The sequence below is a fragment of the Microplitis mediator genome, chromosome 8, assembly GCF_029852145.1.
Source record: "Microplitis mediator isolate UGA2020A chromosome 8, iyMicMedi2.1, whole genome shotgun sequence".
NCBI lineage: Eukaryota > Metazoa > Arthropoda > Insecta > Hymenoptera > Braconidae > Microplitis > Microplitis mediator.
In genome coordinates this window covers 23853591-23881556 of record NC_079976.1, presented here as the reverse complement: position 1 = coordinate 23881556, position 27966 = coordinate 23853591, and the positions used below count along the sequence as shown (strand labels likewise).

General features: G+C 32.6%; 1 protein-coding gene across 1 annotated transcript; it reads right to left on the bottom strand.

Annotated features, from left to right (window-relative positions):
- Nucleotides 1-34: 34 nt before the first annotated feature.
- On the bottom strand, nt 35-27809 carry LOC130673192 (ATP-binding cassette sub-family C member 4-like). Its single transcript, XM_057478133.1, has 16 exons — nt 27551-27809; nt 25919-26029; nt 25470-25851; nt 22360-22491; nt 18404-18595; nt 18015-18323; nt 15818-16294; nt 12758-13063; nt 11505-11723; nt 10911-11430; nt 8097-8327; nt 7770-8006; nt 5811-6073; nt 5267-5706; nt 2944-3073; nt 35-2879 (listed from the first exon to the last, which is right to left on the bottom strand). The coding sequence occupies exons 1-16, from the start codon at nt 27622-27624 to the stop codon at nt 2664-2666; spliced, it is 4239 nt and encodes a 1412-aa protein (XP_057334116.1). The 5' UTR covers nt 27625-27809; the 3' UTR covers nt 35-2663.
- Between the last annotated feature and the right edge of the window lie 157 nt (nt 27810-27966).

Here is a 27966-nt window from a genome sequence, read left to right as displayed (position 1 = left end):
ATCAACTGACTCTACTACTTAACTGCGTATTCTTCGGGCAATAATCACATAAACAAAATAAATCCATTGATATTAATTTAATTTAGTATTGATACAAAGTGTAATAATACACCACCAAGAGTTAATAAAAAAATTAAACAAACCAGAAAAATAATCGGCTGATGAAATTCGCGGGATTCTTTTTAGGCGTTTTTATTGCGTTTTTAAACATTGTATTAGAAATTATAACAATAAGTTTTATTTTATTGTCAAATAACACAATTTCAGTCAATTTATTAATAATAATAGTTTTTTTTTTATTATGTGTACTTTATATTTTTATGTCATATCTTAATACTCTGATTGATAAACTTGTAATTTTTTAAATTAAAGTATTTATCAAGTTTTTTAACTTTACTGTTCAACATTTTATAACATTTAATACTTTCAAACGTCATCGATTTCACAATATAAACTAAAATAGTTCATTATAGTTTTTATTCAGAATTTATCATTCGATAACAGGTAAATTGGTCATTTTACATTACAAATTTAGAACACTCGTATAATTTTTTAGAAGAATCACTACAAAGTTACTGCTATAACTAAAAATTTAATTGAATACACGTAAATTAAAAATCTGCACACAAAAACAACAAAACACAATTCACATCGTGATTTTTAAAATAATTTTGACTTTCACTATGTTATTGAACGACTGATATAAAAACAACTAAAAAAACTGATACTATTTCTCACATACCCTATTTATGATATCATTTGAGACTAATAGCTTTTTAATAACATTGATGATAACGTTTTATTATAATGGTATATCAAGGTCAGTTATTATTTTATTTATGACACATATTTTTAGGTAGTTTTTTTTTCAAAGTTTAGCTATTGCGTTTATCCTTATGATGGATTTTTCAAAAAATTTTTCGTGTACCCTGGCAGGTCTAATATTACGGTACTATTCCGGTAGGACTACCATAACTTACGGCAGATCTACTGTAAAATTACAGTAGTGTTACGGTAATATTCTGTAATGCTGCGGTAAACTGATCTTGGCCGCAATGGCAATATACCATAATTCAACAGTAAATTTACTGTAAAAATCAGGTAAAGTTACTTTAAGCGTTTACAATAAAGCTACCGTAAACATCTTATTGGTCCGTAAATTCCGTCATTCCCTAGCGGATCCGGATTACGGTAAATACAGTGATTTACCGTAATTTACGGTGCCTAGCAGAATTACCGTAAATTACGGTAATTTACCGTAAATGACAGTAATCTACGGTAAGTTAGGGTAATCTACGGCAAATTACGGTAAATTGCCGTAACTTACCGTAATTTACGGCGCCTAGCAGAATTACGTAATTTACGGTAATTTGCGGTAAATTACGGCAACCTCCGGCAAATTACGGTAAATTGCCGCAATTTAACGGCGCCTAGCAGAATTACCGTAAATTACGGCAATTTGCCGTAGATTACCGTAATTTACGGTCATTCTGCTAGGCACCGTAAATTACGGCAAATTACGGTAAATCAATGTATTTACCGTAATTCGGATCCGCTAGGGTAATCAATAGTTTCACCGTATTTAAAAATAGACTTACCGTAAAGTTACGATGCACCTACTCCTGGTGGCTTCCCTGGCAAATCTGAATAACGGTAAATTACGTCAATAACAGGAAAACAAGGTGTTTTTACAGCAAATTTACGATAATATACAGCACGGTATTTTACGGCGAATTGCAGTAAAATGCGGAAATGTACCGCAAATTGCGGTCTTTTTACGGTAAGCGCTGTATTATTTTTAGTTTTACAACCCTAGCGGATCCGAATTACGGTAAATACAGTGATTTACCGTAATTTACGGTGCCTAGCAGAATTACCGTAAATTACGGTAATTTACCGTAAACTACGGCAGGTTACGGTAATCTACGGTAAATTACGGTAGTCTATGGCAGATTACGGTAAATTGCCGTAATTTGCCGTAATTTTACGGCGCCTAGCAGAATTACCGTAAATTACGGTAAATCACTGTATTTATCGTAATTCGGATCTGCTAGGGAATGCAATATTTCACTTTAAGTAAAATACCGTAGGCTTGCCGAAATTTTACGGTAAAAGTACCGTACTTCTTCTGAATACCGTAACTTACGATAAATTACCGCAATTTACCGTAATTCAGATCCACCAGGGCTTAATATTATGGTAGATTTTACTGTAGCTTACGGTAACTCTCCTGTAAAATTACGATTCGTCGACTTAAAATATTTTAAATAGTCCTGACGGATGTGAACCAGAACTTTTCTGATAGTGGTACGTGTCCCAATATATTTAAATTTAATGTATAACATTTTATTGTATCCTATGTATTGTAAATATTTATTTTTGAGTGGCCGCAAGGAGTTTCAAGTCCATGGCCCAATATATAATAAATAATAATAATAATATTACAGTATATTGTTCTAGTACCGTAATATACGGTAATTTACCGTAATTCCACTGAAATATTGGATACGCCAGGGTATCATATCGATAAACATAAGATGATTTACAGTCTCGTTCCAACGCATGATTATTGAAAACTAACTTATAAATAGAAAATAAATTTATTGCTTACATGTTAATAATGATATCTAAGTAAATCTAACGCCGAAATGTCTTTTTAAAAACTAAAGCTTAGCACTATATAATATTGTACTGCTGTCGTCATAAAATTTCTGTTGATTGATATCATCAGTCGGAATAGAAGAATTCGTTTGTTGATTACGACATTTTATAACTTCTTCATAAAGTTTCTCAGCCATTATATTCCCAGTTTGATCAATCATTTCAGCAAATAAGCTGGTAGGTTTTTCAAAGAGTAACTCATATGGACTTCCGAACTCCTAAACATATATCAGATTAGCTTTTGATTTCATATGAAAATACAAACACGTGAATGATAAATACCGCAGCATATCCATTTTCCATGACTAAAACTGTGTCACTGTCAATGATCGTGTTCAACCGATGTGCTATTGTTATAACTGTACAATCTGCAAACTTTGTCCGAATTGCTCGTTGGATTAAAGCGTCAGTCCTATAATCATTATAAATAATGTTACCCATATAATAATTTTATGGCAATTTCACCCAAGCCTGGTTGCCAGTACGCTAGTTGTCTACGTCTTTATATAACTATGGATCTTGCTGTAAACCCTGGTACACAGTCTTAAATTTCCAGTCTTGTACAAGACTTGAAAAAAAACTTTGTATTATGTTGGGCTTCAAGAATTGTGAAAGAATATTGAAGATATCTTGCCCAAGGTACATTGGTACAGTGACTCGATCTAATCTTGCACCGGAAATGAGTTGCATATACTAACGCATATCTTGCGCCAGATCTGCGCACCCGGGTCAAAAAATTAGATCTGTTTTAAAATAAATGATAAATTCAAATATTTTTCCTTTAATTCAAGTTTATAAATCGTATTTATTTTATATAAGAATTTGATCTGTTTTTGTCCGTACTATTCCTCATCCAGGCTAATATCAGACTTATTTTCGTATGATATTCAGTCTGTTTTAAATCGCGTTTAGACTAAAAACAGACTTTTTTATTATAATTATTGCTCTGTGTTCAATTGTTTTTAAGGACAAATACAGGACTTTTTATAAATATAAATAATCATAATAATAATAATAATCTAGATTTATTAATTTATTTTAATTTTCTTGGTATTTAAAACATGCTAATGCGCTTCCATAATAAGATGTCACAGAGAGAAAATGTTGGCTCGAAACCTACCAATTTTTACAATGCTGTCGACTAAACTTGAAACAGGGAGTAAAGCATCCAAAAAATTATCGTGCTCTTACAAAAAATGATTATACTGTATCACATTACTTATTACGCGCGAGAAACTTATCGATGAGCTTCAATATCAATTACTTCCAAACATTATAATAATTTTGATGCAGCATAATAATTTTTTATAAGAGCATAGTAATTTTTTGGATACTTTACTTTCTGTTTCAAGTTTGGTCGACAGCATAATAAAAATTGGTAGATTTCGAGCCAACATTTTTCTCCGTAGCACAAGAATTTTGATGTTTTCTTATGCCAAAATATTTTCAATTTTATCCAGTTAATAAGAGAAAATTCTTGACATTTTAAGAGTTGTTTTATCACTTTTATTCAATGATATAAATATTCAATGAAGACAACTAAAAAATTAAGCTGTCAAATTTTCATTAACTGCCGACATTTTTAAACAAAAGATAGTAAATAAATAGTAAATAAAACATAATCAATTCTGCAACTTAATATTTTTTCATAAATATTGCCCATAAATAAAAATTTTATAAGTCCATGATTCAATCTAGTTTTGTCCTTGTAAATTTTCAGAACTAAAATTTTTTAAAGTTCACGAATTAATCTAATTTAGTCTGCTCGTAACGCGTTTGTTTTTTAAAGTAGCAGGTCGAAAACAGCTTAAAATTTTCATAAAAGATCAAAATCAGATCAAATAGTCCAATCAGACTAAAATCAGGTCAAATTTTTCGACCCGGGGCAAGAAGTGTCATATTACACTATCTATCTTACTTTTGTCTCTGTCACGTTATCCCCTCCGTTGGCATACGATACAGGGTCCTGGGGTAAAGTGACAGAGATATAAGTGAGATGTTTAAAGAGTGTAATGTCACACTACTTGAGCAAGATTGTGTTAGTGTCTGCAAGTTATTTCGGGTGCAAACCTCGCTCAAAAAATGCGTAAGTAACTTTACTTACACATCTCGAGCAAGACATCTTCAATGTTATTTGTACAATATCATGTGCAAGTCCTGCAACAATCTTGTTTTAGAATCTCGCATTAATATCTTGTGACAGATTGATAGATATACAAAGACGTAGACACCTAGGAGTCTTTCGGAAGATATTTTCATAAAAATAGTGCAAGACTACTACAAGATTGTCTTGTGTACGTCATATTGGACAAGTCCATGTGACATCTATCAAAAGATTCTTGTGATCTGTGCATTGATCAGCAACTTGTGATGGAAACTATTACATGTGTTCATCAACCTCGCTTGTTATTTGATAATTTCATAGTCCTATCAAAAAAATCAATGTGGGAGTCCAGCTCGAATCCCATCTGGATCCTCACATTGCATTTTTCGAGATTCTCATGGGAACCCTATATGGATTCCTATGGATTTCCACACAATCCATGAATTTTTTCATAAGGACTATGCATATTATATTCTAATAAAACATTCAAATGATACTTACTGAGAATCGATATTAGCTGTAGCCTCGTCGAGAACAAGAATCTTATTATTTCTCAACAATGCTCGCGCAAGGCATATCAATTGACGCTGACCAACACTAAAATTTGAACCGCTTTCAGTAACCCATTGATCGAGTGTTAAATCGTTCAATTCTACTTCTCTTAAAGCATCCAACATTGCGTTATCAGTATATTTGCCAAACGGATCAAGATTGTATCTCAAAGTTTCAGAGAAGAGAACAGGTTCTTGAGGAATTATTGATATACTGGCTCGTAAGTCTTGAAGACCAATACTCTTTGTATCTAAACCATCAATTATTATTTTTCCTTTCAGACCATCGTCTGCTAAACGAAACAGCGCTGATATCAATGAAGATTTTCCTGCTCCAGTTCTACCGACGACTCCAACTTTCCAACCCGATTTTACCGATAGCTCAATATTCTAATCAACAAAAGATAACACCAATTATCTTATATTAATAACAAATCAGATTTTTATGATATCGAGGTGCAGGTAATGGGTCAAGGATAAGTATGTTGTTATACCTTTAGAACTGGCGGGTCATCATTTCTGTAACTCATAGAAACATTTTCCCAATCAATTCGTCCACTCGATGGCCACGTTGCTGGCGGCGGATACAATGACTCTATCGGACCTTCTTTCGGTAAATCAGTGTACTGAATAATTCTTTCAACTGATGTCATTTGTGACTGTACTTCAGTAGCTTGTTTGACACCATACTGAAGCATACCAGTTAAAATCAATGACTGTGATATAGCTAAACCAACAGATCCACCAAACGTATTTTCTAAGGAATAAAAAAGAGTTATTTACTTCATAGTACTTTTAGTCACTAAGTTAAATTGGTCACATATCACAACGCTTATGCTTCATAGGCGTTCATTTGTAATAGATACCGTTAAAAATACATTAGTCCGTAAAAAAGTTTTAGCTATCCTAGTCGATTGAAATTTTCTTCGCGCGATTTTTTGAATTCAAATTTTATTCAATTAGAGGATATATTTGATTTTTTCCCTCATATGGGTCATCGATCAAAAAAAAAAATTTTTCCCAACTTTTTTGAGTTTTTCTGATTAGACGACATCTTAGGGGGGGTAGCGTATTAAGATCTTTTTTCGGTTGTTTTTTTATTATTTTAATTGAATGTATAATATCTCAAGAATATTGTGTCAAAATTTCAAGTTGATTGGAGCAAAACTGACGAAGTTATTAGTATTTTTATACCTGTCGGATTTTTATACCGACCCGACTCGACCGCTTGTTAAATGGCAAGAAGCGGACCAGAGCAAAAAGGTGCATTAGACATCACGGATGATAGCAACATCCTTTATAGACCTGGTATTGATGATTCAGTGTGATGCAAGCCGATAAAATTCACTTATAGATTGATACCAGAATTTTTAGTGTTCAAAACTTTAAAGCGATTTTCCCACAACTCACGTTTTCAAAGTCCGGTGACCATCATAACTTAAAAACTACTGCACCGATCCTTTCGAAGTTTTGAACACCATTTCTGTACATAATTAACGAGGTAATGCTGGAGAGCTTTTTTAAATTTTATGAATAATTCGTATTTTTTAATAACAAAATAAGTCAATTTTTGCACTAAAAAATCGTGTTTTTTCCCTTAAGTGTTCCAAAGAAGTGAAAAATTCAAATTTTAAAAAACCCTTCTAGCGTTACCTGGGGAGAACTATTATCTAATGAAAAAACTTTGAACCCTTGATTTCAGATGATCCAGCACTAAGTTATGATGGTCACCGCGATCCTACTTTTTTCTGAGGCACGTCCGAGTAATTGCTGCCATTGCCGTATTTTTCAATATTTCTTCGTGAAAATTTCACAAAATATTCTTCGAACACCATACTGTAATTTATCACTAGTTCGAATAAAGCGATTTTAACGGTGTCGTTACAAAAAATTCTCAAAAAGATGCCTTTTTTTGTTCGAATTAACGCTACCCTCCCCTTAAGGAACAAAAGATGTTCATATGGTTGGAAGTTATTCCAAGCAGGAGCAAAGTTGCGGGTTGCTCTCTAATAAATACATAGACATTGTCATCTGCCTCCATCTGCCCGTATCTACCCGCTATTGATTACGAAATAAATTACGTTCGTTCTAGAGATTTGTGAATTTTATTTACCAAATGCCATTATAAAGAACAAAAAACATCCGTATTATGTGCTCACTGGCTTATGCTGAACGAAATTCGATCGAAGCCGCGGTCTTAGCGAGGATTACCGTCGAAGAAAATCTATAGAGCTTACATAGAAAATCTATAGAATATCGGGACTCACTGGCTTTTGCCAAAAAGTATCCTATCGAGGCCATGGTTTGAGCCAGGATCACAATAATAATAAAAAAACGTACTTTTGCATTGTTCTACTTTTTGATGAAAAATACATGAATTAGCGAAAGAAAAATTTTGCACACCCTCATGTCATCTGTAACGCAATATAACAAAGACTATAAAAGATATTTACCAGGATCCATGAGAATTAAAGAAAAGCAAACACACATGACGAAGACACAAGAAATCAAATCAAGAATAAGTCCGAATGCTGATCCCGTAGCTATTGTCAGATACCATGCACCTGTATGAATATCTTGATATTGATCAAATTCTTTGCATAACATCAACTGTACGTCTTTACCACGGCTTCTAATCGTTGTTAAACCGTTTAATGTGGTGCTGACGTGGGAAAAAACTGGACTTTTTGCTGCAATAGAAAAAAATTTTTCTCAATAAATTTAGCATTTGATCTATTATTAGATAATGGCTGCGTGTTTATCGGATAGTTGATACATACCGATACCTTCTAGACGTTTTATGTCTTGAGCTGTATTCAAATAATAAATACGTATGAAATAAAATAATATTCCCATAATTACGATCGGGATAATCATCCAAGGATTGACGCTTATAATAATTATTAATATTCCCGCCATAACAAGAAATATTTGAAGAGCTTCGAGCATAGCCCGTGGTAACAATTCGTCCATGGCACCAACATCTTTCGAAAATCTATTCAAAATTCGTCCTAAAATAAAATTCAGTTTTCTATTCAATAATTGATCATTATAACTGATAGTTGATATTTATGTCATATGGTCGCAAAATGGCGATTTACTGACAATCTCGATGTTGCAATATGAGCTCAAGGTTTATGGCGCGAATTCATGAAAACGAGTGCAAATTTGACGTCCGAGGCTTCGAATCAGATGGTTATTACACTCGTGTTTTGTAAAGTAGCCCCGGGAAAAAAAGATCAGACCTGACCATGCCTGTTCATGTATGATCAGGCCTGAAATTAGACCTGATCATGCCTGTTCATGTATGATTAGGCCTGAAATTAGACATGATCAGGCCTGATCATACCTGTCCATGCCTGTTCATGCCTGTTCATGCCTGAAGCGTTAAATACGCTCAGGCCTGATCATACCTGTCCATGCCTGTTCATGCCTGGTCATATATGTTCATGTCTGTTCATGGCTGTTCATGTCTGCTCATAGATCTAAAATTTTGTTGAACAAGAATCTATCACGTATAAGATTTTTATTACTTGAAGTTCATACGAAACTTACTTTTCAACTAAATCTCTTAGGTCAGTGGGTAGCGAGTTACACTTTCGAGCGCAAGGTCCACGGTTCAAATCCTGCACACGCCCGAATTTTTTATTTTTTTTATTTTTATAGCAATAATTATATACATGTATAATTGAATATAGTTATACATAATTATATATAATTATATAGGGCCATTTTTTATATATAATTTTTTTACCCGGATGGGCATGAACAGACATGAACATACCTGATCAGACCTGAACATGCCTGATCAGGCCTGGTCAGGCATGGTCATTTTTCATGTCTGATCAGGTCTGATCATTTTTTCCCAGGGCATCACAAACATTAGGCGAATATCGTAAAATCGAGATTCTCTGAATCGCCATTGAGCGACCGTATGACGTACAATATTGTTTGTCATTATTGTTCAGAAAATTCAATTTTAGAAATTTTTAGCCTTAAAAATTGTATATTTACTTGTAATTTATACATGCGTAAGCGATTACTTAAGGGTTCAATAATAATTGATTACTTTCTATCTTTTACAGAAAAATATTAATTAATGATTCAATAAATGGTTGAAATATTGTAATAAAAGGCATATACTGATCACTGGAATGCAACGTGTGTTAGTTATTAGCGAAATGGCAAAGTTTTTATTCTCATAACATTTGGTCTTCTACGCAATAAACTGCAGGCGGAGAGAAAATTAGCGCTACTACCCTGATAGCACGAGCTGTTCGTCAAAAACTTTTGGCTACAAGTTACCGCCAACTTTCTGAGAAGATTGACGCCAGGGAAGAGCCGCGATTGGAAAACAGGTTTCTGAAAAAATTGAAGGCAACGTTCCGACAACTTATGGATTGCCAACTTTTGCCACCAAATTTCTCAGAAAGTGTCGATCAACTTTGGAAGTAGGGGAAGGGGGGCAAAATGGGCTCCTTAAGAAAAAAATTTTCAAATCCTCAGTTTTTTTTACTTGTATTACTTTTTTTTACTCCCTCGCCGAGATTTGCCGTTAATTTGTTCTGTTCATTAAAAATAAAAAATTAAAAAATGTGGGGCAAAATGGGCCCCCCTCAAAAAATTTTCATAATGCGAGTTTTTCAGCTTATTTCACTTTTTTTTCCTTCTGCTGAGTTTTTGGTGTTAATTTGCTGTGTCTATGAAAATTAAAAAATCCTGAAAAGTTGGGAAAACGGGGCCCCAACAAAACTCAATGTATGTTTGTCGCTTGTTTTGTGATTTGAAACTTTTTGCTGTGTGTTTAGTATAAAAAAGAGTTGATAGTGAAAATTTGGAGCTAAAAATAACTTAATTTCATTACTTGATTGCTTATATTTTAATTATTTTCGATTATATAGAATAAATTGTTTTTGAAAAAAATTATAGTTTGTAATGCTGTTGAACTCGTGCCCTAGTTTGCCCCTTATCATAATTCTTCAATCATATCTGTTAAAAAAATTTTAGGAACCCGTTTGGTTAAAAAATATTCGTAGGTTTTCAAAGTCTAGACAGCCCATTTTACCCCCTCCCCCCAACAATTTTCATGTTAAAAATTTTTAGGGGACCATTTTACCTCAGTGGCCCATTTTGCCTCAATGTCCCATTTTGCCCCTTCCCCGCTACAAACACTTTTCATGTCAAAAACTTTGGGGGGCCCATTTTGTCCCCTAATATTTCGAGGCATCCAAAATTTTAAGGGGCCCGTTTTGCCCCCAGCGGCCCATTTTACCCCCCCCCCCTTTCCCTACCAACTTTTGCGGCCAACTTCGCGTCTAGTTGCGGCTGTTAGTTTGACGCCAGTTTCTCGCCAACTAGGCTATCAGGGTACTCAATAGTAATTAAATTGTAAAATTAGTCAAAATCTTCGGTCGGTAACCTAGAATGTGATTCTTTTCTCTACAGCCTCTTTCTGGGCTAGGCCGCAAAATAGAGACGGTGAAGTAGGGTCTTCGAAAATCAGTTTCTTTGCGACGCTATCCATTTTTCCAAAACTAAATTTTCTGGACAAACATGACAAAAAATTGATCAATTGTTTATTATTTAAACATTACCCGAGGGATTTGTATTGAAAAAGATCATCTTTGCTTGTAGAACATTTGAAAACATATGATTATGAAGTTTTCGTCCAGCCTTCATACAAATGTGCATAAAGAAATAACTTCGTGAGATGGTTAATACAATACAACCAACGATACACGTTGTATAAATATAAGCTGCATCTACTGCAGGTAGAAAACCATCGGCATCAAGAATTGAAAGTGATTGAAAAAACGTGTTGTTAACCATAGATTTGTATTCATTTTCAGAAACTGAACAGTTCCCTTGAGAGTTTTCACAGGATGTCCTAATGGTTTCTAAGTTTGTCCAATAGCTAAGCCAGTAATCAGCACCACTCGTAGCTATTTGAGATATGATACAAATAATTATCAGTAGTATAAGTGTGCAAATATTTCCCCCTTCGCGAAAGTATCGATAATAAACTTTGTTTGACATTCGTCCAGATTCCATTGACTCTGACTCATCTTCTGCATTAGAATTTGCTTCCGCTATGGTGAATTCTTGATAAGGTATCTATCATTATGATATTACTAATAATAAGTGTCGACTGTATTTGAATACTTGAACATAATTTGAATGTTACTTACGAATTGATAACTATCGTGGGATCTAACTGACACTCGTGAAGTTCTGGACTTATCAAATCTCAGAAAACTATTTTTGTCATCAGTAAAATCGCAAGTGTCAATGACGGTCGCATCTTCAGGAGACTCATTATCATTTTTTTTCATAGCATTCAACAAATTATTGAATTCCGGACTCGTTTTTGTTAAAGTATCATAGCTGCCTTGATGTTTGATAAACCCCTGGTTAAATGTCAATACTTATTATTGATTTAAATTTATCCCTCGCGGTTTTGGGAATACCGAAATAATACCGGAATTATTCGGTATAAATACTGTATAAATATGGTATTATTCAAGTTATTTCGGCCAGTTTTTTTGCCGCATTACTACCAAAAATTTACGAAAAAAATTCAGAATATTTACGGTAATAAAACAGAAAAAAAAACGGTATTTTAACAGCATTAAAACCGTAATTATACAGCATATTTTCGGCATTTTTGCAGCATTAAACCGTTCTACCCGGAACAAAAATTATATATAATTATATAAAATTTTATTTAATTATATATAATTATATATAACATTATAAAGTTATATGTACAATAACTGTCATGAAAAAAAAAAAAAAAAAAACCCGCCAACTCGTGGGCTCGATCCCGAGTCCTGATGATTTAAAGCCTGATCTGTTAACCATTATGCCAAATCGCTTATTCGAAAGTTGATACTAATTGTATTTATATCTATACAAACAAACTTAAGAAAATTGAAAACCTCAATTTTCTCGGATTCTTATTTTCACTTACATTCTTTTGTTTCAATAAGAAATGTGTGAACTAATAGAATAAAATATAAAATTTTACACTTTGCACATTTTCGATGATTTTAACCGCAGAAGCAAATATAAAATAAAACCAAATTTTTTACAATTTTTCATTATATCAGGATAAATCTGGCAAAATCGCAAGATATCTGCGGTATAATTACCAAAAAATACGATTTTATTATTATAAAATTATCGCATTATTGCGGTATTTATATAGCATTTTTTCGGTAAAAGTTCGGCATTTTTATAGTTATTTTACTATAATAATCTGGTAACTCTACAGTATAAGTACAGGAAAAAAACTGGCCAATATAACCATATTATTACCAAATTATTACGGTAAATTTACGGCATGTGTATAAATGCCGAAAATTTACGGCATTTTTACGGCATTCGCAAAACCGCGAGGGATGTTATGTTTGTATTTATAATTAATAAATGAAATTCTTACACGTTCAATCATAGCAATAGTATCGGCTTGTTTTAGATAATTAAGCTGATGAGTAACGAGAATTCGTGTTTTTCCTCGAAGGTATTCGAGAATGCATTTCTTAAAAAGATGGCGCCCAACACGTGCATCAACCGCACTTAGGGGATCGTCCAGAAGATACAAATCGGCTTGTTTATAAATTGCTCTCGCTAAATTAACTCTAGCTCTCTGGCCTCCTGAAAGTGATGCTCCACGTTCTCCAACAGTAGTTAAGTCGCCATTAGGTAGTTGTTTAAAATCTTTTAAAAGTGAGCATACTCTTGTTACCTGTAATTATTATTGACCAATTTAGTGATCTCGTGTGAATATTGAATGCTGTGAAGCAGGAAAGTATGTGTACATGCAGAACATCATATGGGAAATCATACACGGAAAAAAAATTCTAATTAACTTTGCAATGCTAACATCGTAATTCGTCCTATTAATTATTGTATTGGTGGACTAGACTTTTCACATCGTAATTTTTACGATGTAGGGTTGGAAATTTCATTTAAGAAATAATACTTCAGACAAACAATACGAAGTCTTAAGCTCTTTAATATAAATTACGATGTAACATCGTAAAATTTGAAGAGAAATTTTAAATAAAAGATTAAAATAATAATCGTTCGGCAGTTGGATTCGAACCCGAGTCCTTTCGAGTGCGAAGTGTCCGACGCCTTGGACCACTCGGCCACTGAAGGGCCTACACTATATGTTGTTTTTAAGATCCACATAAACGACTTGCGGAGGACCCAGTTACTATTTAAAAAGTACAATGTAACATCGTACTTTTTATAGCTTCCATCGTATTATAACAGAGGCAGCACTGTAATATTTATTTTGTTAAAAAGTAAATAGAAATATTAAATGTACGAATAAATATAGTTTTTAAAGTGTAATTTTTATTTATTTTTTTTTACGATGTTAAATTCTAATTTTTGCGGTAATTTTTAATCCTAAAAGTCTTTGTTAAAATTACGATGTTAAATAGTAAAAAATATAACCCACATAATAAATTTTGAAATAAAACATTTAAAAATTGACATTAATAAAAGTCTAGTCCGAGATTACGATGTAAACATCGTAAATTTCGGTAGAATTTTTTTTCCGTGTACGTAAACCATTCCACACTTTTTTTTCAAGGAAATTTGGATTAGAAGGGAATTTGGAAGGCAACGATAAGAAAAGAACTTTTCCGATGTAGAGTTTATAGTCAATTTGAGACAAATAATCAGATAGTCCGAAGTAGGAATCAAACCTCGACCACTTCCGTAACGCACCGAGTGCTCTGCCAGTTTAGAAATTCAAGCATACACCGAATTCCGTTTCATTTACCTATATCAATTGAGCCACACCATCCATCTTACGGCAGCATTTTAAATTACATTAAATAATGCCGTAAGGCTGGAAAGTATGCGTTCACGTACACACGTACGGAAATGTATATCCGAAGCGTTTCGACATTCTCGTTTTAAAACAGGAGAATTAGAACAGCAGAGGGTTGGAAAGGATAAGGAAGAAACTTTCTCAAGAACAATTAATAGATAAATTGAGAAAACTATGGATAGTCCGAACTGTACCCGGGTCAAAAAATTAGATCTGTTTTAAAATAAATGATAAATTCAAATATTTTTCCTTTAATTCAAGTTTATAAATCGTATTTATTTTATATAAGAATTTAATCTGTTTTTGCCCGTACTATTCCTTATCCAGGCTAATATCAGACTTATTTTCGTATGATATTTAGTCTGTTTTAAATCGCGTTTAGACTAAAAACAGACTTTATTATTATAATTATTGGTCTGTGTTCAATTGTTTTTAAGGACAAATACAGGACTTTTTATAAATATAAATAATAATAATAATAATCTAGATTTATTAATTTATTTTCATTTTCTTGGTATTCAAAACATGCTAATGCGCTTCCATAATAAGATGTCACGGAGAGAAAATGTTGGCTCGAAACCTACCAATTTTTACAATGCTGTCGACTAAACTTGAAACAGGGAGTAAAGCATCCAAAAAATTATCGTGCTCTTACAAAAAATGATTATACTGTATCACATTACTTATTACGCGCGAGAAACTTATCGATGAGCTTCAATATCAATTACTTCCATTCATTATAATAATTTTGATGCAGCATAATAGTTTTTTATAAGAGTATAGTAATTTTTTGGATACTTTACTTTCTGTTTCAAGTTTGGTCGACAGCATAATAAAAATTGGTAGATTTCGAGCCAACATTTTTCTCCGTAGCACAAGAATTTTGATGTTTTCTTATGCCAAAATATTTTCAATTTTATCCAGTAAATAAGAGAAAATTCTTGACATTTTAAGAGTTGTTTTATCACTTTTATTCAATGATATAAATATTCAATGAAGACAACTAAAAAATTAAGCTGTCAAATTTTCATTAACTGCCGACATTTTTAAACAAAAGATAGTAAATAAATAGTAAATAAAACATAATCAATTCTGCAACTTAATATTTTTTCATAAATATTGCCTATAAATAAAAATTTTATAAGTCCATGATTTAATCTAGGTTTGTCCTTGTAAATTTTCAGAACTAAAATTTTTTAAAGTTCACGAATTAATCTAATTTAGTCTGCTCAGACGCGTTTGTCTTTTAAAGTAGCAGGTCGAAAACAGCTTAAAATTTTCATAAAAGATCAAAATCAGATCAAATAGTCCAATCAGACTAAAATCAGGTCAAATTTTTCAGACCGGGTAGATCAAAAACAGATTAAAATTTTTATCGAAGTTCAATAACAGACCAAGTAGTCCAAAAACAGTCCAGTTAGACTAAAATCAGATCAAATTTTTCGACCCGGGTAAGTCGAAGACAGACCATGTCGATTACACGCCGAGTGCTCTACCAGTTGAGTTTTCCGGGCCTATGCCGTATTTCGTTCAATTGAATCTATAATTATTGAGTCACACTGTCCATCTTACGGTAACATTTTCCAATTTTAAATTCTGTGAAGCAGAAAAATATGGATGTGGAAGTAAAAAAAAAACAGTAGATATGTTTACCTCTTGATATCGCGTATGATTGTAATCAAGTCCAAAGAGAATGTTTTCTCTAACAGTTCCTGAAAAGAGCCACGGATCTTGACTTGCGTATGATATCGTCATTTGAGGATTGTCTTGTATAAATCCACGCTTGGATTCAAAGCCAATTGAATTTTTATTTTTGTACTGATAAAGCCCAACTGTTCCAGCGCCAATAGGTAACTCTTGCAATAACAAATGTAGCAGCGAAGATTTGCCAGATCCAACAGGGCCGACTAGAGTGCATAGCTCTCCAGCTTCGATATTCAATGATACTTCACATAATGTTGGAGGCAACTGTCCAACGAGCCAATTAGCTGAAACTTTATCCAGTTCTATTCTCACCGCATTCAGTATTTTTACTGACGATGATTTAGTCGGACTAATTTTGTCTGTTGATTTAATTATTTTCGCTAAATCTTGCTGAGTTTTAGTTATTTCCTCGAGTAACAAAAATTCCTACAGAAAAATTCATAAATTATAATCGTAAAAAAATGTTAATATTTAATTATACACGGAAAGAAAATTATGGCAGCGGTTCCCATAATTTTGTGAAATTTTTTCCTATACCATCATAGAAATAACGACCATAAATTATGGGAGCGGTTCCTATAATTATAGGAATGTTTCCCATAATTATAGGAATAGTTCCTATAATTATGGGAATGATACCCATAACACTATAGGAATGGTTCCTATAATTATAGGAATGGTTCCTATAATTATAGGAATAGTTCCTATAATTATGGGAATGATACCCATAATACTATAGGAATGGTTCCTATAATTATAGGAATAGTTCCTATTATTATGGGAATGATACCCATAACACTATAGGAATGGTTCCTATAATTATAGAAATGGTTCCTATAATTATAGGAATAGTTCCTATTATTATGGGAATGATACCCATAACACTATAGGAATGGTTCCTATAATTATAGGAATGGTTCCTATAATTATAGGAATAGTTCCTATTATTATGGGAATGATACCCATAACACTATAGGAATGGTTCCTATAATTATAGAAATGGTTCCTATAATTATAGGAATAGTTCCTATTATTATGGGAATGATACCCATAACACTATAGGAATGGTTCCTATAATTATAGGAATGTTTCCCATAATTATAGGAATAGTTCCTATAATTATGGGAATGATACCCATAACACTATAGGAATGGTTCCTATAATTATAGAAATGGTTCCTATAATTATAGGAATAGTTCCTATTATTATGGGAATGATACCCATAACACTATAGGAATGGTTCCTATAATTATAGGAATGGTTCCTATAATTTATAGGAATACTTTCTATAATATTATGGGAATCATTCCTATAATTTATTGGAATGGTTCCTATAATTTATAGGAACCATTCCCATAAATTATAGGAACCATTCCCATAATATTATGGTAATGGTTCCTATAATAGTATGGGAACTATTCCCATAATATTATGGGAATGATTCCCATAATGCAATTGGAATGGTTCGTATACCATTATGGGAATCATCCCCATAATATTATGGGAATAGTTCCCATACTATTATAGGAACCATTCCTATAATATTATGGGAATGGTTCCCATATTATCATGAAATAATTAATTTAAAGAAATGTGGTAATTACTTTTACAATACACAGAAATATTATTAAACATAAAAACAAAAATTCAAACATTGAAAAAAAAAATCGTATTTGGCAAAAAAACATTAAAATTTTTAATAAGAACTTTTTGTCAGCACAAAACATTCAAGAAAATTAAATTTTGGGAAATTTCTACACTATTGTGCAAAAAAAAAATTTTATAATATTATAGGGATGGTTCCCATAACATTATGGGAATAGTTTCCATAATATTATAAGAATAGTTCCTATACCAATATGGGAACCATTCCAATAATAGTATGGGAATGATTCCCATACCATTATGGGAACGGTTCCCATAATGATATAGGAATGGTTCCTATAATATTATGGGGATGGTTCCCATAATGGTATGGGAACTATTCTCATACTATTATGGGGATGGTTCCCATAATATATGGGATCCATTCCTATAGTAGTATAGGTACTTTCCCATACCATTATGGGAACCATTCCCATAATGCATAGGAAAACTTCCCTTAATTTTCTTTCCGTGTATAGTCGGAATATTAATGAATCAATACTTCAATTCTTTTTGTTGAAATAACAGCTTCACTAAATAATATCAATGCTTGTGGGAAAAAAATAGCGACGACCATCTGCAATATATTGAAATAACTTGATAGTTGAAACGTAATTTCTGCTTTCATGGGATTTCCCATCAATACAAAAGTAACGAGTGTTACAAAAAGCGCCGTCCTTTCAGTGAAAACCATCAACGCGGTATATAATCCACGAACGTTTGACGAACTATGGATTTTTTTAATCTCAGCAAATCTTGTTTGAGAAACTATTTTATTGAATGGTTTTTCCCAAGCGTACATCTTGATTACCTATAGAATACAAATATTTTATCATTATAAAATTTCTATACCAAGATGAATGTTTAGTGTTTTGAATGAATCCACTATACTTGAATTCCAGCAACTAATTCACTCATTAGTTGAACTCTTCGGTCAGTAAGTCCTGCGATTGATTCCCGTAATTTTCCACTGAGTATTGAAGCATATCCTTGCATCGGAATTGTGAGTAATAGAAGCGTTGCAAAACCAACTAGAGTATAGATTCCGATACTTTGCCACATTATGTAGCCAACAATGATAATCTTGATTTCAAAAGAAAGAAAAAGAATTAGGATGTAACATATCTGGATTAGCATGATGCTAAATGAGCTACTCGACAGAAGTTCTTCAGCAAGTCTCTGACGGAAGATTTGAACACGACAAACAAGATCGATTTCATAACTATATTTTCTGAAGATCTTATCAAGTCTTGCTTAAGATTCATTATAGAGACTTACGGAAATCTGTAGCAAATATCTGCAGTGATTCTTAACCAAAATATTTGACCATAATAATGTTATGAGTGGCTATCAGATAGTGCAACTCATATCGGGCCGTATAAAAATGTTTTTTACCATCAAACCCAAAAACGAAAAGTTGATGCTGGGTCAACCCCTCAGAGGGACACTTTTGTGTTGTGAGATGCTGGAACTCACCTCGGGCCGCATAAAAACGTTTTTTCGCAGCGAATTAGATTAATTTAACTCATTTTTGAGCCCACGAGTGATTTAGAATCGATTTGGAGGAATTTGATCCCCAAGAAAGAAGTTAATGTTGGATCGACCCTTAGAGGGCTACTTCTGAGTTGTGAACTACTGTGAGATGCTGTAATTCACCGTAGGTTGCATGAAATAGTGAATTACTCAACAAGAGAGGTAAGTAGGAGATTCAATCCCTTGTGTGTCATTGCCTGCTCGAGTTAAAGGCGAGGGTAACAAACACGCGGATTGTGATGTCCTTCCTCCTCTTGTGATATGTATTCTATTTCATTACATCACCCGAGTTGTCCGTAACTATGATTTGGCTTGAATAATCAGAGCAGCTAAAGGCTCGAAAAGTAGAAAATTCATTAGGGACTAAACAAGTGGATAATAGCTCGTTTGAAACTAAATGGTAACAAGTGGAGGAAACCCTTTTTAGGGTATTGAGGAGAAGTTGCGTCCCTCCACTTATCTTGTCGCAACCCGATCACCAGCACAGGGAAACTGGTACCACGAGAGGCCTTTCCAAGTCCACTTCGACCAGAGTCTTTTTATTTCCTGAGATAGTAGTAGTCTTTTGTCCAAGAGAGGTACGGACTCGTGGTGGCTGTGGTTAGATACTAAACGCAATAAGGAGTTGTGAATATACCAGTTAAAGTCTACCTTAGTCGTCACTCAATTATATTTTTCGGCTAAGAGTTTTGTCTGGGGCGGGTGTTGGGATGGCCTCGCAACGTGTGTATGCCCAAAAGGACGCGAAAACGGTCTACTAGTTAATTAATGTAACGGGACCGAAGTCCACCTCCTTTTGACGAGAGGCCGATATCTCACCCTTTTGGGCATACTCGCGTTGCATAACCCGGGTCGAAAAATTTGATCTGATTTTAGTCTAACTGGACTGTATTTGGACTACTTGGTCTGTTATTGAACTTCGATAAAAATTTTAATCTGTTTTTGATCTACCCGGACTGAAAAATTTGACCTGATTATAGTCTGATTGAACTATTTGATCTGATTTTGATCTTGTATGAAAATGTTAAGCTGTTTTCGACCTGCTACTTTAAAAAACAAACGCGTTACGAGCAGACTAAATTAGATTAATTCGTGAACTTTAAAAAATTTTAGTTCTGAAAATTTACAAGGACAAAACTAGATTAAATCATGGACTTATAAAATTTTTATTTATGGGCAATATTTATGAAAAAATATTAAGTTGCAGAATTGATTATGTTTTATTTACTATTTATTTACTATCTTTTGTTTAAAAATGTCGGCAGTTAATGAAAATTTGACAGCTTAATTTTTAGTTGTCTTCATTGAATATTTATATCATTGAATAAAAGTGATAAAACAACTCTTAAAATGTCAAGAATTTTCTCTGATTTTCTGGATAAAATTGAAAATATTTTGGCATAAGAAAACATCAAAATTCTTGTGCTACGGAGAAAAATGTTGGCTCGAAATCTACCAATTTTTATTATGCTGTCGACCAAACTTGAAACAGAAAGTAAAGTATCCAAAAAATTACTATACTCTTATAAAAAATTATTATGCTGCATCAAAATTATTATAATGTATGGAAGTAATTGATATTGAAGCTCATCGATAAGTTTCTCGCGCGTAATAAGTAATGTGATACAGTATAATCATTTTTTGTAAGAGCACGATAATTTTTTGGATGCTTTACTCCGTGTTTCAAGTTTAGTCGACAGCATTGTAAAAATTGGTAGGTTTCGAGCCAACATTTTCTCTCTGTGACATCTTATTACATAAGCACATTAGCATGTTTCAAATACCAAGAAAATTAAAATAAATTAATAAATCTAGATTATTATTATTATTATTATTATTATTTGAATTTAGAAAAAGTCCTGTATTTGTACTTAAAAACAATTGAACACAGACTAAATATTATAGAAAATAAAGTCTGTTTTTGTCCTTAAAAACAATTGAACACAGACCAATAATTATAATAAAAAAGTCTGTTTTTAGTCTAAACGTGATTTAAAACAGACTAAATATCATACGAAAATAAGTCTGATATTAGCTTGGATAAGGAATAGTACGGGCAAAAACAGATTAAATTCTTATATAAAATAAATACGATTTATAAACTTGAATTAAAGGAAAAATATTTGAATTTATCATTTATTTTAAAACAGATCTAATTTTTTGACCCGGGAACATCCCCATCCTCTACCATAATATTATAAAAGCGAAATATAGGCATAAGCTCACATTAGCTTACCCTTGGATCAATGATTAGATCAGAGATCCTCATGCAATGCATGTAGGTGCCTCACCACCAGCCACCACGAGTCCTACCTCACTTGCCCTCATCCATCACTTAGCGATATCTTATCTACGAGTTTTTTTGGGCGCCATGATTTTTTAAGACAGATCACGGCAGGAAATGGCCCACTCGAGAGGAAACGGTCTACTGTAAAAAGGAGGCAGACCTCGGTCTCGTCGTATTAATTCATTTCTTTACATCTGCTCTGAAACTTTAACTTTCAATGTTTATTTAGCCAGTCGAAACAAATCAATTACAAGCTAATCCCGTGATAAATTATGACGTATGTTCAAATCACATATCCAATAAATTAGCGGGATGAAAGCAGCTTTGATTTCAACCTATTAAAGATTAACCGTTTAACGCTTCTGGGCATTTCCCCCTTTGTTTAGAAAAACACTCTGGTGATTGATAAATATTTATCCAAGTGATTAGTAAGCGGAAAGTCATGTGGTTTAATCAAAACCAGAGGAACGAAAGAATACCCGATTTCAAGAATTTATGAACGCATTATGGTAGAGTCGAATGGTTCTTCTGATTTAACCAGATAATATTTGAGAACGCGAAGTTGCATCTTTCTCTTCCAGAGTAAATTTCTGAACGTGCCCTCAAAGTGTCAAATAGATGTTATGAAAAATATAATGAGTGACCCAGGATGAAACATAAATTCATGCAAACAAAAAAATTAATATTTGAAACAATGAATAAGAAATTTATTACTTTCAAGTACAAAACTTGAACCATTTACTGAGAATGAATGAGGATAGAAGAGGATAATCATGGATTTTCCTTGTCTATTTCCACGATTATTTCTCGCTTTTTGAGGTCGGAAATCACAAATCTCAAATTTGACTCCACCGTCCATCTTACGGCATTAAATACTTGCAAGTACGAAAGAACTGCCCTTGCTTTCGGCTTTGGCAGACAACTTTATCTGTACCTGCATTTGAATTGATTTATCCCTTGCCACTCAATACATTAGAATTTGATCCTTTCACAGTTTATTTATGATATCATGATTTGAAAAACTTACTTGTATTGGCATAATCCATAAAAAATTAAAAAACATAGGTAAGAGGTCAAAACGGTTGACATCATTACTGAGAAGATTGATTATTTGACCACCAGCAGTGCTATCAAGTGCTGACTTACTCAAACGTAGACTCTATTTCATTAGAAAAGAGAAAAAGACAATCAATTATTTATATTCTATTCATTGCATAATAATTTATGCTTGATTATACATATATGACTTTTCATTCTTCATTATCTATAAATAACCAAGGACATATTTTTTCAAAGTCAATTCTTAACTATTAATAGCTGGTAATTGGAACGGTTCCATTTACAAACCTTGATAACCACTCCCATAATATAGGTGAAATATTCCTATAATATTTTGGTTATGATTCCTACTCTCTTAAAATGAACCAGTGAAATTCCACTGTTTCAACCAGTGAAGTTCACTGGTTTAACCAGTGACTAAAAGTTCACTGGTTGAACCAGTGAATTTCACTGGTTGAATCAGTGAACGTCCCGCTCACTGGTTTCAACCAGTGAACTAAAAATATGTAAGCGCGCGGGTACAGCAGCATTCTGTACATGAGTATATTTAAGTGTTTTATTATGTCAATAAATAAGTAATATTTATTGATTATCTTCATGTAATATTTTAACTAACTTTTATATAACAATAATAATTATATGCCACAATTTTTACAGAGTTTAAAAATAAATAACTTTGGAGTAATTTCAATAGCTTGGAGCTAACCTCAAAAATGAATGACATAATTTTAAAACTAAACAATATAAAAATCCCATTGAAAATGGAAACAAATTAAATATTTATAAATCCTAATAAATATTATTTATTTTATTACAGAATAATTTTTAATTAAATATAATTGTTATTAAGACTCTTTTTGTTTGACTTCACTTTGTTTTTGAATAAACGTTTATAATAAAATAAAATTAATCTAACCTATTGTGTTTATATTTATGTAGTACACCGGCGTATCACTGGTTTAACCAGTGAATTTCACTGGTTCAACCAGTGAGCCAAGCGATCATCTTAGTTCACTGGTTGAATCAGTGAATTTCACTGGTTGAACCAGTGACCGCTCGATTCACTGGTTGAATCAGTGGATTTCACTGGAAAATCAGTGAAATTTCACTGGTTCATTTTAAGAGAGTATATTACTGTGATAATACGTTACCATACATCAATATAATGATTCCCGTACATTGCGATAACCATTACCATGGTATTATAGTAATGGTTACTATGATAGTATGCTAATCATTACCACGATATTATTGTAATGATTACCATAGTATGAGGAATTCCCAAATGTGATGGTAATGATTACTATGACAGTATGATAATGGTATCATGGTAATGGTTACCATAGTAGTATAAAAATGATTACTATAATGACATAGTAATTATTACCCGAATTTTATAGGAACTATTCCGTTATCGTATAGGAATTAAACCCATACCCTCGCAGATTTGAATCACGGTGAAAACACCGTGGAAGTGTAAACACCGTGGATCCACCGTGGTTACACGGTAGGTTTGTTCCATTTTACCACCGTGTATACACAGTGTATCCACTGTGATTCCACGGTGTATCCACCGTGATTCCACGGTGTATCCACTAGGGTGGGCCGAAAATCCGCTTTTTTTTAATTTTCATTATTAATACCAAAAATATTTTTCTTTGTACAAAAATAAAATTTTTCGGAATACAAAAAAAATTTTAGGACGATATCTCAGGCTCGCCAAATCCCGCTAAAGTTAGAAGTTGTTTAAAATTTTTTTTCTAACACATTTTGATCGGAAATTTAATTCTCACAAAAAAGATCCTATAATAAAAATATGTTTAGTTGATAGTTACTGAGATAATTGCAATTTTGTTCTAAAAAATATAATTTTTCAAAATATTATCACTTTTTTAAGGTAAAATATGAATTTTATCAGATAAATTTCATGGAAAATCAAATTTCTTACAAAATTAGCCTTGTGGTAAAAACTTAAAATTTATAGTTATTCAGAAACTGACAGTTTTATGTTTAGATAGTCAATTTCTCGTTATTTGGTGGTTTCACCAAGAATCGCTATTATCTTTGTAACTATCAACTTTGAATAAATTTTTATTAAGTCTGTTTTGTAGAGAATTGAATTTCCTATGAAATTTTAATGATAAAATTTATTTTTTACCCTGAAAAAGTAATAACATCTTGAAAAATTTCATTTTTTAGAGCAAAATTGCAATTATCTCAGTAACTATCAACTAAACATATTTTTATTATAGGTCCTCTTTTGTAGAGAATTAAATTTCCGATCAAAGTGTTGGAAAAAAAATTTTAAACAACTTCTAACTTTAGCAGGATTTGGCAAGCCTAAGATATCGTCCTAAAATTTTTTTTGTTTTCCGAAAAATTTTTTTTTTGTACAATGAAATATATTTTTGGTATTAATAATGAAAATTTAAAAAAAGCAGATTTTCGGCCCACCCTAGTATCCACCGCGTAATCACAGTGGAGACACCGTGTATACACGGTGGTAAAGCCACCGTGGAATCACACCGGATACACCGCGTAATCACAGTGGTGAAATGGAACAAACCCACCATGTTTCCACCGTGATTCTAAACCGCCAGGGTATAGATAAGAAGGTTACGTAACAAATGATCCGAGGACAATTGATCCACGACAATTGATCCTTGCGACGATTGATCCGTCGATAAAATGCGTGTAACATGAAAAATTACGCCCTTTTTTCACTAATTTGTATGTGAGTATATTTTATATGTTACACGCACACAAAATTAGTGAAAAAAGGGCGTAATTTTTCATGTTACACGCATTTATCGACGGATCAATCGTCGCAAGGATAAATTGTCGCGGATCAATTGTCCTCGGATCATCGGTCGTGTCACCAGATAAGAATGGTTACCATAATTTGTATGGGCGCCATTCCTATAATCAATACATAAAAAGCCCCCATTGTCATACGATGTGGGAACTATTTCCATAATATATTGTAAATATTGTCATTAATTTCTTTTCGTGTATTGCATATTTTTTCAGGCATTAGAACTATTCTGTCACCAGTCTATATAAAAAATATCAACTTACTTTTCTGTAAATAAGTGAACAACACGCGACTCTAATTCTCATTCCAATTCGTTGACTCTCAACATTCATGTGGTGCATAACAAACGTAATTCCAAGTGTCGTAGTAATAAGAGCACTTGCATAACTCAAAGCCTCATTTTGTGTCGTAAAATCTTTATCTTGTGAATCGAAAAAACTGATTACACGTGCCTGAAAAATAGGCTGTACGCTACGTAAAACTACTGTCTGAAAAAGTAATAGCAATCCAACGTATAAATTTTTCAGCCAAAACGTTCGATAAATCGCATTAATGAAACTTGGCTTTGATAATTTCATTTCACTCCCGTCATAAATCTGGTGTTTTTCTTTGCTCCAACATTTTTCTAATTCATCATTCCATGCCCTGATAAAATATTTTATTATTATTTTTCTTTCAACTCTTAAAAATAATTTCAAAAATAAATTCATACTTTTCCAGCTCGTTTGTCACACCCTCAGACTCATCGCAAACTAACGGGGCATAAAGATCATCCATGTTAAGTCCATCTCGGTTGCCTTTTCTGAATAATTTAACTGACCACCTATAAATCAAAATAATGATATCAACTTTAACAATTCACATTTAACTGAACATTAGACTGGGCCAAAAAAATCGACTATTTTTTTTTTTTTTTAAAGATACTGTGGAAATATTATTTGGGATGACAAAAAAAAATTATTGTGAAAATTTGAGCCCTTAATTTTGATATTAAGAGGTGTATCATCGCAATTTTTTGTTTTTTTTTTAATGAGCGGGTTTTTGTCTCATAACTCTCAAACCATCGAGATAAACGAAATCGACTTGGATACATTTTTTTAAGGAAATTTAATGCTCTACAAAAAAGATCTGATTGAAATTTTTTGTCAGATGAACCGTTTCCTTATAATCATGCTTTGAACATTGGTATGATTTTAAAATTTGATTGTTCAACTTTGGAATTTTGTAATTCATGTAAAAATAAGTTTCTGGGAAAAGACAACCCTAGCAGATCTGAGTTACCGTAAATTTACGGTATTTTTACCGTAAATCTACCGTAGAATACCGTAAATCTACCGTAGAATACCGTAAAATTCGAGTAGATTTACCGCAAATTACGGTAAACCCACCGTAAATTGCGGTAAATCCACCGTAATTTACGGTAAATTGGTCCTTTACGGTGGATTACCGTAAATTACGGCGGGTGTACCGTAAATTTACCGTCGAATATGATAAATCTACCGTAAAAAAATTCGGGTGGATTACCGAATTACCGTAATTTACGGTGGATTACCGTATTTCCGTATTTTACGGTAAATTCACCGTAAATTACGGTAAATTCACCGTAAATTACGGTAAATCCGCCGTAATTTACGGTAAATCGGTATTTTACGGTGAATTACCGTAATTTACGGTGGGTTTACCGTAATTTACCGTAATTTGGGTCCGTTAGGGTATGAATATTCTTGAAGGAAATTGAATATTCTACAAAAAAAGTCTCTTAACAATTTTCGCTAAATTCACTCCTTCAAAAGTTATTCAAGGTTGAAGTTATGTAAAACGACTTCAATAATCTTGAATAACTTTTGAAGGAGTGAATTTAGCGAAAATTGTTAAGAGACTTTTTTTGTAGAGCATTCAATTTCCTTCAAGAATATTTATTGTCTTTTCCCAGAAACTTATTTTTACATGAATTACAAAATTCCAAAGTTGAACAATCAAATTTTAAAATCATACCAATGTTCAAAGCATGATTATAAGGAAACGGTTCATCTGACGAAAAATTTTAATCAGATCTTTTTTGTAGAGCATTAAATTTTCTTCAAAAAATGTATCTGAGTCGATTTCGTTTATCTCGATGGTTTGAGAGTTATGAGACAAAAACCCGCTCATTAAAAAAAAATAAAAAATTGCGATGATACACCTCTTAATATCAAAATTAAGGACTCAAATTTTCACAATAATTTTTTTTTGTCATCCCAATTAATATTTCCACAGTATCGTTAAAAAAAAAAAATAGTCGATTTTTTTGGTCCAGTCTACTGAACATGCAATAAACAAATTTTGGGAAAAAAATGAAACGAACCAAAAAAATAATCGACTAATGGGATTCGCAGTCTCAATAGGATTTCTTTTCAAATTTTCTTTACTTTTTCTCATTGTGGTGTAATTTTGAAAAAACTTTTCATGAATTTTTTCAAATTGAATTTAATCCTAACTATCAATAAAATCAACACTATAATTATGAATAAACGGTATCCATTTTTGAATTTGAAACCAAACTACAGAAACTGTTCAGTAGAAATCCGTCTAGCTCTCTGGCATTGACAATACTGATTACATTAATTAAATTTTAAACTCATAAGGTTGATATTTAAAAAGCGATAACAAAAATGTCTTGAGAGATAGGCTAAGTATATTCTGTCGGGATATTCAATTTCACATTACTTTTGAAGTAGAGACGTCAAATACAACATATTATAAAGATAACAATTACTCATA

What these genes read in the sequence shown, in the direction of transcription:
- LOC130673192 (XM_057478133.1), bottom strand. Translation starts at nt 27,624, where the DNA reads ATGAGAAAAAGTAAAGAAAATTTGAAAAGAAATCCTATTGAGACTGCG. An exon ending in TATGGATTATGCCAATACAA is followed by an intron (nt 18,596 to 22,359) that starts GTAAGTTTTTCA and finishes TTTGAAATCAAG; the next exon opens with ATTATCATTGTTGGCTACAT. An exon ending in TGGAAAATGGATATGCTGCG is followed by an intron (nt 2,880 to 2,943) that starts GTATTTATCATT and finishes ATATATGTTTAG; the next exon opens with GAGTTCGGAAGTCCATATGA.